We start from the raw sequence: 13651 nt of genomic DNA on the forward strand, positions 1-13651 counted from the left end.
AGTGATGCACTCTCTAGTGGCTTTCCCACTACGAGGCTCGTCTTGTCGCTGCCTGCTCTGTCCAGCTGAGCAATCAGCGTCTTTTATTTATTTATTTATTTTTTTTTTTGGACGTCCCACCGCAGCGCGCGCTCCACCAGCAGCTGTCCCCCCCATCATGACCCCCTCCTCCTCCTCCCGTGATTCTGCTGAAATTCTCTAAATGGGATGCGTGCGTGGCCGGCCCGAGGTTTCCACAGCAACTGGCCGTCGGCTTGCTTTATGAGGACAGCCTGACGCGTCTGACCGGGTTCCTCTCTGCGCGCCTCGGATCTTTGAGCTGAAGCACAAGACGCGTCAAAGGTGAGTTTATTACAGCTTGTTTTTATTTATTATTATTATTAGTGTAACCATTCCCTGGAGGGAGTCAACAATCACATATTTACGCAGCTCATTGTAGCATATGAGCTATAATGCCCCRCTCTCACACAGAGAGACTTTCATTGTTGCTCAGACCATCCAGGGTCCAACAGAACACCGGTGCCGTTCAGTCTGTGCCYGGCTTCGGTTCTTCACGGTTTACTACACCTCCTCCCCCATAAAATGCCGAACGTTTGTTCAGATGCCCACATCCGCGGCTTCGCCACGACTGCAGGTGCTCGGAGAGGACCCGGGGAAGCGACTTGGCGCAGAAAACGAAGCCAACAAGCCGTCGAAATCCAAAATGGAGCTGGAGCAGCACCTGTTTTGATTCATCAGATCAGGCCACGAACCGAAGAGCTGCTGTCACTGGAGCGCTTTTTTCTTTTTTCTTTTTTTAATCCATTCACAAATCCACTACCTGTCATGGATTAGTCTGGTATACATTGATTCTTATTTATTTAAATTATTATTATTTTTTCCTCCCAGCAAACGTTTGGTTTGACAGCTGCTACTCCCGAAGGCAGCCACCCCACCCCGGGTTTCTTTGAAAGCAGCTTTGCTGACAACTGGTGTTCAATCCCGTGGAAATAGAATTTTAATTATGTGCCTAATTTGTTTACACTTACCCCCCTTTTTGACTTTTTAGTTCCAGTTAATTTCCGGAGGAAAAATGGTTTCAGGTTTCTTCTGAATACTAGTCCTTAGATTCAATATATTGGATTTTAACACTGAACTGAACCCACTTTATGAGCTGTCAATGTGAATGTGTGACAAACGCGTTCAAAATATTGCAATGATTATTTAAAACTTGTTTTCTAAACCGAGAAGGTTCAGGAAATGAGTCAAAATACGCCATGCTGTTTCAGATGGGTCAATATAAATGACGTTTATTGTCTCCCAAGGAATTTTTTTCTGCATTTTTTTCATTGTTTAGTAATCAGTCAGCTGTTGTCTCAGTTGGTCACGTGATCATCAGATACTGGAAACGCCCTGTACGTATTTACAAAGTTTAAAATAAATGTTTAAAGTAGCAAATCAAACATAAAGAAGGTTATCTTGAATTAAGTGGTGCAGTCTGAAAGGTTTTAGTGGTTTCTCCAGATGCATCCATGTTGCCAGATATGCAATAATTATAGTTTTAGGGTTTATATAATAGATTTTAGCCCAAGTATGCAATTCTTTTTGTCATTTTTTTGTTTACCCCCAACAAAGCCTCTGTTTTTAGTCACATGAACACCAGCCCCACTTCTTCCTGTGCGCACGTCCTCCAAATTGCACCACCTCATTAACTCACCTGCCCGCATTACCCCTTTGTCAGAGAACACGCACCCCCCACTCATCACAACATAGTTGGGTCAAAATATGATGACTTTAAAGCAGGAATATATTTAGTCATTTCCTATCTGGCAATCCTGAGAATTACTGAAATGCGGGCCCACGCTTAATGTAAACAAGTCACTCGGCCGAATCCACCGCATGGACGTTTGTCACAGCTTGTGATCGGGAGGTCGCAGGTTTGAATTCCCCCAGGGTTTGAAAGATGAAGCACCCACATTGGCTTTCACCCCCGTTTCCCCCTTTGTGGGCCCTTGAGCAAGGCCTTAACCCACCAGCTGCTCCACGAGTGTTTTTAAGTAAGCAAACACAAAAGGTAGTTGTCATTTGATAACTTTTTAATACCAACACATTAACTATGATGTAAGAAAAACACCGTTTGGATTTTGTTTATTACGTAATGAAATGTTTTTTGGACCGACCTTAATGACTTTGTACTGAGTACCTTGAATTATTTATTTATTTGTGTACTAACAGTCATTCTGGTTTTAATACCTAAATGTTCCAATAATTGTCAAACGGGCTGCTTTTCTCTCTCATAATAGAAAGTCTTAAGACATGACGAGAGTTAATTAAACCACCTTTTTATTATTGAGGACATCCCAACCGCAGCTCATGAATGTTGGGTTTATTGAGGATTTTATATGTAAATTATTTGCAGCAGATGACACGAAACGGCCATCATGTTCTGTAAAATTAATCATGCCGGAGCAGCCGTTCCTCATGGCCTGGATCACCGGCTGCCAGAGCCTTCAGTCATAGATGAGCGGAAGTGTTTTTTTTTTTTTTTATCAGCTGAGTGCTTCAGTCCTTCCCTCTTCCTCCTTCACGTTATCCTCTTGTCTTTCCTGTGTGTGTTTTGTCAGCAGAAAGATGAGCGGGCTAAATGCACCCCGGCTCGCAGCCTCCAAACCATGTTGGGTCAATAACAAAAAGSTTTAGAAGGAAAAGACGAATCAGATGTGATTCTGCTGTCATTTAGGCTGAAATTGGATTAGACTTGATGGGCGTGTTAATGGGTTTTCCTTTTTTTCTTTTTTTTTTTGTTCTCAGCCAGGCTATAAATGTATTGTTTAATGTGTTGTATGTGAAAAGCATCATGTCGTTGCGTATCCTAAAGTAGCATAGGACAGAGATCCTAATGTACACATTTCCTCTTGTTTTGATCTTCGGGAACCATCATTTACCCCTCCCCACCCCCCACCCTTCTTCCTTGCCTCCATTCCCAGAGGGCAGACAGTAATTTCCCCATTGAGCTGAAKCATTTGCTGGAGCTCCTGTCTCTGCAGCACAGTGGCAACTGGTGCCGTCTGCTGTGACTTAGTGAGGTTTGTCAGGACCAAATGTGCAGATTGTTGGACGAGACGTGTTTTTTGTTTTTGTAACTTATGGAAAGCCTTTACCAAATATAAGATGTACTTACAGTTCTAGTGTTTGGAGGTTTGTTGGTGGAAATGCAACAAAATGCTGCTTTCATTAGTGGAGAATGAGATGATGCTCAGATGAGATGTTTCTCAACTGTTTGTCCTTTACTGGAAAGAAAAAAAAGAAAGAAAACGGGGAGTTATATGTAGAGAGAAAATTAAACTGACTTCACAAATTTATATTTTTTTACTTTTGTAATTAAAGCTTTTGTTAAAAATGGCATCTCTGAACTAATTTGTGTTGCCTGCATTTTCACTCCTCGTATTTCTTCCAAGTCTTTTTTTTTTTTTTTTTTTTTTGTGAGAGTAAAACTCTTTTTGCCAAACTGAGGAAATTATTATTTTTTAAACTTTACCACCTCCATAAAAAATGCTAGTGGAAAGCTATTTAATGACTTAAGGGAGCAAATATGTTTTCTGAAACCACACACTTTGGAGGGGAAGGTGCATTGTGGGTATTCCGTTMGTTGTAATCTGTACTTTCTGTCCGGATGCCACTAAATTATATGCTTTACTTGCATGAAGCACTTAGAAAAAGAACCATTTACCTCTTTCTATATGTTCCTCTTTAGTCTTTATTATAATGTGAAAATGTTAAACAGCTTCAGGAAATCTATTCTGTGATTATTTGAAAGAAATTCAATGAAATGAGCAGCAGGACTTTGACAGGAGCTTCATTTAGGGTTTAAAGGAAATATCAGGATACATTTAATTTGTGTTTTGCTMCTCAAGTCACTTCTTGTGTCTAGATTTGTTCCTGCAGTCACCCTGAACTCATAGAAAGATTCCTGTTTTATTAAAGACTGCTGAAGATTTGTAAGTAATTTCAGTTCTTTCAGTGTTTTTCTCTAATTTTTTTAAGCTGTTAACAAAACAGCAGGACTTTAGAGMGAATCTTTATCTTTGATTTAGACTAAAACTAGTTGCAAAAATGATAAAAAGGAACTGAAACAAGGTAAACTGACTATTAGAGATTAAAGTCTAAGCTTTCACTTTGTTGTTTTTCCTAATAGCTCACAGTTTTGTTCTCATTTAAACTTCACAGAGACCTTTTTTGAAGGGAAAGTCACCTCCCAAAACTTATTTTTATATTTGGAGACACTGTTTGAAATAAAACTTGAATCTGCTGCAGTCTTACGTTGAAAACTATAAATATCTGCAGGAAGTGCATGACCATCACTTTAGGGAACTGACCTGCTGTTTTCAACTGGGACCATATTAGGAAAAGAGGAAGCGTTATTGGGATTTTTAAATTTTTTTACTGAATACATTTAAATGTTTTTAATCAGCTCAGAAAAAACTCCAATAAAGTCAGTTCTCCACACATGGAGATACTGACTTGACGTCTTTGTGCACCTTCTGTGCTTTATGTGTTGCTACTTGTTCGCCCTTTTTTTTTAAGCCTGCATTCCTTTCAGGGATCCGGGCTCTGCTCTTTTACTTTCTTCACCACATTATTTCTCTTCTTCACACTCGGTATTCAGCTCGTGCACAGAAGTGGGTCATAAAGTTCGTCGGGCCCCGTGAGCTTTGAGACGGTTGAGGAAGGCGCGGGGCATTGATAAATAGTTGAGGGCCATTGAACTCTGCTGGAGTTCTGAGGTACAGTTTGCCACAAACGAACTGATCGTATTTGACTTGAAAGAAATAAAATTAAAGTGGAGATATGACATTCAGGGGGTTGGTTAATTTGCATGCAGGAAGTAGGATTGTGTTAAGTGTGCTGTAGCTGTATTGTCCGTCACAAGATGGAAGAGGAAAGGATCGAGGCAACCAAAGCAACAGGAGTTTGTGTTGTAAAGAGGTTTTATATTGTATCCACCTTTTGTTACCGTGCACACACACACCATGCTCCTTTTTCATCTCCCTCCTTGCTTCCTTCCTCCCGTCCSGCCCTCCTGCTGCTCAGGTGCCTGTTCTTCTAGCAGTCGAATCTGTGTGATGCAATCTGTTTTCCCTTTATTCCTCTGTACTCCTGTTTTGTCCTTTTAATTATTGTGTTTTTCCATCCTATTTGTTTTCAATAAGRAACTCCACATGGTGTCATGTTTTGTTTTTGTTTTGTTATGCTGCTGCTTGCATTTTTTACTTGATTACTTTTTTCAGTGCCAAATCACCATCGCTCACACTTGCAGTGATTGTTTAATTGGATTTCAATTGAAATATAATAACCTATGATGGGGAAAAAACATATGTGACCCATCACACTGAAAATTAAGTCCCAAAGTGGTCTGTGGAGAAAAAGGGGTAACACTTTCTTTTACGGTACCCTTATTACCATGTAATTATGTGGTAATTAAGGTACAATTTTACTGTGTAATTAATTGTCTGCAGTAATGTAGCACTTACCTGGTAATGTATTACAATTCACTATGTAACACCTAAATAAGTAGTAGGGAATTTGMACAATTTTAAAGTTATATTTTYTTGCAATTAACCACTAACCCCAAAATTTAGTTGCATTATTTTGGTTATAAATATAGTAATGTTACTATTGAATAGTAATTTGATTGTAGTTACCCAATAAAGGTAGTTTTACTAACAGTAGTTTTTCTTTTGTACCGTAATTACCACATAATTACATGGTAATAAGGTAATAATTACATTTAATTACTTTATTATTACCTTGTAATAACATAGTCATAAGGGTACAGTAAAAGAAAGCGTTACCGAAAAAGGCAGTGTTTTGGATAAAGCATGCAATAATTGCATTTTGTCAAAATATAATAAATAAATGCATTATCAATGCCTTGTTTCAATGAACTGTCTGAAATATAATCTTTTTTTTTTTTTGTAGCTGTTTTAAGCAGTAGCTGCTAGGGGTGCACCAAAAAAATATTCACATCAGAATCGTGATTCTCATTTAAAATGATTCTGGATCATTTTAAGATGTCCCAAAATAGATGTAAAAAAAAAAAAAGGAGAAAAATACAGCAAATTCAATTTGCAAATACGTCACCACGTAGCCAGTTCTGGAACGTATGCATGCYCAGAAAGCACCAAAACAAAGAGGAAACACAGAAATGGAGGAAAGAGATATTTAACCAGCTCCATCTTCATTGAGGGCAAAYATTTGGTCTCYTTTTGGTTTTTCATCATGGCCCCAAAAATCAGAATRGAATCAAATTGAATCYTGAGATTTTAAAAYATTCCTAACCCTAGTAGCTACAWAAAATGTGTTTTGAGCAAAGACGCCTAATATTTTTGATGTTTCCTGCGACTAGCAAAACTTTTTTCTTTCTGGCTGGGAAAACTTAATATCTAGATATTGTTTGAAGTTTCCTCTTTAAAGTGACATTAAACATTCCTCATTAGAATAACCTAAAAATAGAATTCAGACCAAATATTAATGGGTTGTCCTGATTAGAAAGACAAATCTAATGAGGACCATTCTGCTCATCGTTYTGAAAATGGTATTAATGTTATTGCGATGACAGCATTTAACCCCAATGTACTGATTTTCTCACACCTGTTTACTGCTCATGAAGGAGCACTTTCTGAGCTTTTTCCAAATTCATTAAAGTCTTTTTTTTAAATAGCCAGATCCTCTTAAGAGAGTGCTAGAACATCACTGAAGATGTAGACATTTACTTCCAAAATGATTATTAAATTGCTTTTTTTTCCCCCAGTGGGACCAGGAAAACTAAGAACACTGTTTAGACAAGGTGTACAAGATGAAATATTGGTGCAGACTGCAGTACAGTAAAATATTTATTTGTTTTATCCAAAACTTGAATCAAAGCAATCAAATAACTGAGAAAAAACACGTCTATAAACTTTAATTAGACCAGCCGTGTTCAGACATGCACAACTTCTGTCCCTCTGTGGGTTTCTTTGGACTTTTGTGAAAGGAAATCTAAAAAAAAAACATGTTTTGCCTGTTTCCAGCTTTTACTCGTTCAGTAAATCTGCAACCAGTGTGCTTTTCTCTCTCTGTAATAATTAACAATTTAAAGTAGTGACTCAGATTTTATGTTGCAGGCTTTGGCTGTGCAGAGGCTTTTTAAACGCGATTCATTGATTTTCCAAGCTGTGATTTGTTTATAGTTTGGGTTATTAAAAAGGTTATTTACAGCCCGGTGGAAGTTCTTGTTGGCTGTTATTCCTTGTATAAATGTAGTGCAAACAGTGTCTTAACGCTGTCTTAACGATCTGCACTGTCGTGGATTTCTCTGCAGAGAATTTACTTGCTTCCTAAATACTTGGATCTTTTTGTTTTCTTGCCTTCAGGACACTTTTCGTGTGCGGTCGTTTGGCACAAGCCACAGGTGTAACGACTAAATAACCTTTTTAGGTGTACCTCTGTTACAAGTTAAAATCATAAAAGACTTTAATACCTTGAAGAACTTCAGTCACGGTTCACTTTACCTCACCTACGTGGTCACAGTGACCTCAAATGCACCAATTACTTTTTGGGAATAGTTGAATCAAAGCGTACACGTGCCGTCAGAAACTGCTGATGCTCGTGCACAATCARGCCCTCTCAGATGCTTCTTCGCCCACTCGTCCTCACAGCGGGACCCTGCCACGTCTCCGAGAATTCCCATACCTGTGTAATCATGTTATGCCCACGCATCACACTTTAAACACCCACTAAGCCTCAGCTGTCCGTGCAGCACATAACAACCACCTACACGTTCTTTTTAAAGCCGCWGCCAAGTTCCTTCCTCCATGTCTGTTAATAACCCTGCTCTGTCCTGTCTGTCAGACACTGTGTGTTGGAAACTCTCACAAGGCCGCGTGCATGTGTTGGGAGGCGGAGGGGAGATGTGAGACACAACTGTGCTTGGGTGTTGGTGTGCAGTTGAGCCTTGCTTCTCAGAGGCCAGGGAACAGCTGCTAATACACATGAACACACACACCTACGCACACAATCTGTCTGGAACTGAGAGTGCTCCTATTCGCTAAGGAACAAGGCTGTTTCATGTGTGTGTGACTGTCTTGTTTCAGCTGGCCCGAAATAGCTGGTCTCACAGTGAGTCACTCCAGAAAGCCTGAAGGGGACTTGGTGTGTGAACGAGGCACTCCGACTTTCTGTGGGTGCACTTGACTGCGTGAGCTTGTTTGTCTTTGCGCTCTTGATGACAGCACCCTCTCGACTGGTTACATTTATCAGGACGTAACAGATGGATTTGACWCGCTCGCGCCCTTGCCAGCTTTAATGCTCGGCCTCTGTGCAATCTGTTGCTCCGTTTTTTTGTTTACAGGTTTTGTTTACCTGGTTGATGCGTATTGATTCAGACCAGATTAAATCAAATCAGAAAGGAATAACCTTGAATTCTGTGTACGTGTCCCGCTGTAAATGTCTCCATGCTAACCATGTTCTAAGTGAATCAAATGCAGCTCCAGGGACACTCAATGCTGATTAGAGGAGCAAGAATAAATTTAGTCATCAATGTGGACACAACTCTATTTGGATTTTTTGTTGGGAAAAGGTTAAAGAATAGAAAACAAAGTCAATGTATTATGTATTAGCTGTACATAATTTTCAAATTTATTTTTTACTGTATATATAATTTGATGTAAGAATGCACAAATATGAAAATTTCAGCCGATATCGAMATCCAATATAATTATTGCTGTTATGGCCAATAACCGATATTTACCGATATTACACAAACACACAAATTATATTATACATATACGCACACAAATTATATTGTACATATACGCACAAACACACTTGGGTCTTTTTTTGATGCTGTAAATAAACAACCAGACCTCTGACATGGCTCCCTACTTTAGTTATTCCTGGCTACGCAGCGTCAATAAGTAAGTAAAGTTTTYTTTATAAAGTGCCTTTCACAGAAATATATTCACAAGGTGCTCTACAATCATCAACAATGTAAAAATGGTGGAAAGATAAAATGAAACAATAAAACATAATAAAACATAAACAGCATATGAAACATCAAATCAAGAATAAATCCTAAAATTGTAACTCAGACGCATGGTCGAGGCAGAGACATGACAAGAGACGAGTGTTATGTATGCAAGACTGTACAAATCATAATAAGAAAAATTGTTGAATAAAAAAAGCGGGGGTGAAATTTATGCTAAATATACAATAATGCAAAAACAGAGAGAAGGGAGAAAGACAAAACTATGCCATATATTCAATAATACAAAAGCACATAGTTGGCGAGCAGTCACTAAAGGGCTTGGCATGGCATTAATGGTGAGTGGTTAGTTAAACGCTTGAGTAAAAAAGTGYGTTTTTTAGGAGTTTCTTGAAAGAGACAATGTTGTCTAGGGAGCGCAAATTAACAGGGAGTTCATTCCAGAGCCTGGGGGCCACAGAGGACAAGGCACGGTCACCACGGGTCTTGATGGAAACATTTTTAGGAGATTTTGATACTGTGAGCGTAGGTCCCGTCTGTGGTTGTAAGGGGAAATGAGACTTTTAATGTATTCAGGTGCTTGGCCATGAAGAGCTCTGAAAGTGAGGACCAGGATTTTGAACCTGATTCTGAATTGAACAGGAAGCCAGTGAAGTTCTGCTAGGATCAGGGAGATGTGGGTGAATTTGGAGGTTTGAGTTAGGAGTCTTGCTGCCGAGTTTTGGACAAGCTGAAGGCGATTTAACTGTTTCTGGTTTAGGCTGGTGAACAAGCTATTACAATAGTCTATGCTGTTATCACTGGCAATATCACTATCCTGATCAAACAGATGCTGCTCAACCAACCATCTCTCCTCCCAAAACAGAAACACAAAGCTAAAATGTGGAAAATCAATATCAGATGTTAATATCGGCCCAGTTTTACATATCGTATCGATACCAATATTCTAAAAAATGACCACTATCGGCCAATACCGATATTAATGCCAGTATATCGTGCATCCCTATTTTGATGCTTGCTAAACACATTAAGTGACACAGTCTTGCTCATCTTTGGCTCTCATCCCAGGTCCATACATGGGGGCGGGCAAGAGCAAGCCCAAGGAGCCAGGCCAGCGCTCCATGAGCCTGGATGGCACCATTGGCACAGGCTCAGATAGCGGACACTTCCCCCACCTGGGCCCCGCTCAGCAGACCCAAACCCCCAACCGAAGCCCCGCCGTTGGAACGGGCAGGCGGGGACACCAAGGGCAGCACCAGCTCGCCCCAACGAATACACCCGAACTGGCTCTTTTCGGAGGGGTGGACCACACGGGAATGGTCACATCACCCCAGAGAGGACCGCTGTCAGGTAAGAAATGAGGAAAAAGCCAGGAAACAACAGCGTTTCGTTTAAGAACCACACAAAAATATATCAGTTTTAGTAAGATGTAAATTTATCTTCAGTTTTATTCTTGTGCTTTTCATAACAGGACATAATAAGATATCATGAGAAGCTTAAGTCAGACTGTGCAGTAGAGATAGTTACATCCCAGTATCTACATGCCTCAGTTAGTTTGGTAAATGTTGGCAATTGTGACAATACAATTAGAAAAAAGACTAAACAAGTTCAGCTTGTTTTAGAAGGGCTTTCAGGGTAAAGGTTCTTATCTTTTATACAAAAAACATGACACCACGGCAGAGGTTTATAAAAGTTTTGTCTGCACAAACCACAGATCTACATTAGCAGTGTTCAAAGTGGAGACGTTTGACCACAATGCACAGCTTTTGGATGAAKTAAAGCACATCAACAAACACATCCTATCGAACTGTGAAGGACAAGAGATAAATTGGAARTTAATGTGCAACTTAAGAATCTGAGCACACTGAAGTCATTTTGCCGCCAAAGTTTTCTGAAATGTTTTCAAGTCAAATGTGAGGCTCTTTTGTTCGACAGCTGAATCGTGGCTCAAACTGGGTCACGCAATAGGGGAAAAATCTGAAACGCTGAAGCAAATGTACAGTAAAATGGCTGAAAACAAAAAGAATCAAAGCATCTGAATGGCAAAGTCAAGATCTCAGTCTGCTTGAGATGCCGTGGTAAGGTGTAAACAAATATTTGCAAACCTCCATGAACACTGCAAACACCTGCGTTTTTATAACCCTCCTTAAATTATGTGAGACTGAGAAACTGTTAAGCTTATACAAAGACAGTTAATTAAGTCATGTCAGATAAAAGTCATTTTATAAACTCCATATCCTGTTTAGCTTAGCTTTTGTTAAACATACCTCACTATGGTGAGAAGTGCCCCTTATCATTGATCTGTGGTTGTTTTTAGCTCAGATTTAAAGACCAGCAAGGACAAGTTGATTTCATTTTGCCTTGATAGAAAAACTCAGAAGTGAAAGAGGATATTTTTAGATTTMAACCATAACTGTGTATAACTAATATCTTGTTATAAAGGAACTGAAAAATAGAGCTTTAGAGTTGCTTGAAAGCAGTTATTTTCCTACGAAATTGGAATATGAAATTGCTAGTGTTAAAACTAAAATCTGACGAACTGATTTCATAAACTCTGCTGACCTGTTTGGACTTCTTCATACAAACTTGTTTTCTGTTGAAGACCACAAAGGTTATGAGAAATGCATAAAAAGCTACTCGCCATTAATCATATGTACACAGAAAAAAACTGTTTCTTCTATCTACCATCAAACACATTAGCTGAAAGTGTTCTTTTTGACACTGCCAGTGTGCTGCGGTGTCGACGGTGTATTCGATGTTTAACCCGTCTAGACAAGCCAGATGGTTGATGTTGCTCCATGCAGGGAGCAGAACATTTCTCCTAACTACTACCTCCTGCCAGGCGTTTAATGAGCCAATCGGTTATGGGCTTGGGAGTTTCTCGATTTAGATAGCAAGTGTGTGAAAACAAAGAAATGTGCCAAAGAAAACAAAACAAAAAAACATTTATGTGTGCCACTTTACAGTAAAGGCTCCCCTTTATAGATGGGTAATAAATAGTTTATAGATAGGTTATTGATTCATCTGTAAAGACTTTATAAATAATTAATAAATGTTTATTATGGATTAGTTAAGAACGGAAAAGAGACAAAATAGGAAAAGGTAGAAGATACAAAGAGACAAGACTGTCCGGTTTCTTGCCAAATGGAGCCAAATCTGTTTTGTGTACATATTACTAGGTTTGTAAGCACAATTATGTATTAGAAACACATATTTAAAAATAATATTGTACTATATTACTGAATTATACATATTAACAACTGTCAAAGGGAGCCTTATTTTAAAATGTAAGACAGTAGGTACACTATTAATGACTAATAAACTTGTATAAATGCCATAAAGAGCCTTATTGTAAAGTGTAAAACAGTACACTATTTATAAGGCTCTATCATGACATTATTAGTCATTAATAAATGGTATACTGTTTTACACTTTACAATAAGGCTCCCTTTGATTACWGTAGATATGTATAATGCAGTAATACAGGACAATATTATATGTAAAATATGTTTTTTCAATAAATTATAGTGCTTAAAAGATAGTAAACTAGTGTAAAATGTTTAATATAGCACCTTTTAGATGTAATATATACATGAACAGATTTGGCTCACTATTTGGCAAGAAACCAGACAATTTTGTCTCTTTCCCATCCTTAGTTAATGAATAATAAACATGTATTAATGATTTATAAAGTGTTTACCGACAAAATAATAACCTAACTATAAACTATTTACAAGCCATCTATAAGGGGAGCCTTATTGTAAAGTGGTACCCATTTATGCAATAGTAGTCTTCAAGGACCTTTAGTTAGAGGTCACCTAAATGTCAGTTTACTGCWTTAGGCTTTGGTTAATTGTGAGAAAAATGGAACTGATCTGAATAAAGAGACTAAATCCTTGTTTTGAATGGTAGACGGAAGCCCCCTTTAATTTGTTTGGAGCGTCTGCAGTTACAGTTATGACTAACTGGATGTCTGTCTCTGTGTGGGCTTCTTGCAGTAGGTGTCACTACATTTGTGGCGCTGTATGACTATGAGTCACGGACGGCATCTGATCTGACCTTCAGGAAAGGTGACCGGCTGCAGATCGTGAACAACACGTAAGAATCGATCATCCTTAATCTTTCTTTGTTTTGTTTCGATTTTTTTTAAACTGATGCAACAAATTTGCAAATGATGAAAACAAACATGTCCTCACGGCTGCGTTACTTCTCCAATTTCAATTCAGCTCAGCTCCGTTTTCTWTTTATAGCACTGATTCACAACAAAAGTCATGTCAGGGTGCTTGTACAAAAGGAATAAAGGAGTGTTAATCACAAATCAAATTTAGTTCCTGATTCTAATTCAGTCACAGTCAATTCAGTTATTAGAATATAACAAACCTAAAGAAAGTACGTTATTAAATGTAGTAAAAAGTTATCCTGTGAAGCCACTTCACTTTGTCACAATTTCCCATTCTGAGGAAGCACACGACATAATCAACACCTAAAATWTAAGTTTCATTCAAAATATAAGCAGAATAAAATATCAAAGCACTGATTAAGCTTGTCTTCCTACTATTTTTAAAATCTAATTTCAAAAGGATGTAGTGAGACAGCAGGTGTAGCTCCCTTTCTTTCGCGGTACAAAGGCTTTATTTTTGGCCGTATGCA

The 13651-nt window shown here is 38.6% G+C and overlaps 1 protein-coding gene across 2 annotated transcripts in view; it reads left to right on the forward strand.

Moving 5' to 3' along the window:
* Window positions 1–4: 4 nt before the first annotated feature.
* LOC106533680 (proto-oncogene tyrosine-protein kinase Src) overlaps window positions 5–13651 on the forward strand; it is a 27843-nt gene continuing 14196 nt past the window's right edge. For both annotated transcript variants that reach the window (XM_014030103.1, XM_014030104.1), the window contains exons 1-3: window positions 5–342; window positions 10070–10351; window positions 13000–13099. In XM_014030103.1, coding sequence (XP_013885557.1) covers window positions 10078–10351; window positions 13000–13099 — 374 coding nt within the window. In that variant the 5' untranslated portion in view covers window positions 5–342; window positions 10070–10077. The remainder of the gene's footprint in view (window positions 343–10069; window positions 10352–12999; window positions 13100–13651) is intronic.

The sequence above is a fragment of the Austrofundulus limnaeus genome, unplaced genomic scaffold (genome assembly GCF_001266775.1).
Source record: "Austrofundulus limnaeus strain Quisiro unplaced genomic scaffold, Austrofundulus_limnaeus-1.0 Scaffold999, whole genome shotgun sequence".
Classification (NCBI taxonomy): domain Eukaryota; kingdom Metazoa; phylum Chordata; class Actinopteri; order Cyprinodontiformes; family Rivulidae; genus Austrofundulus; species Austrofundulus limnaeus.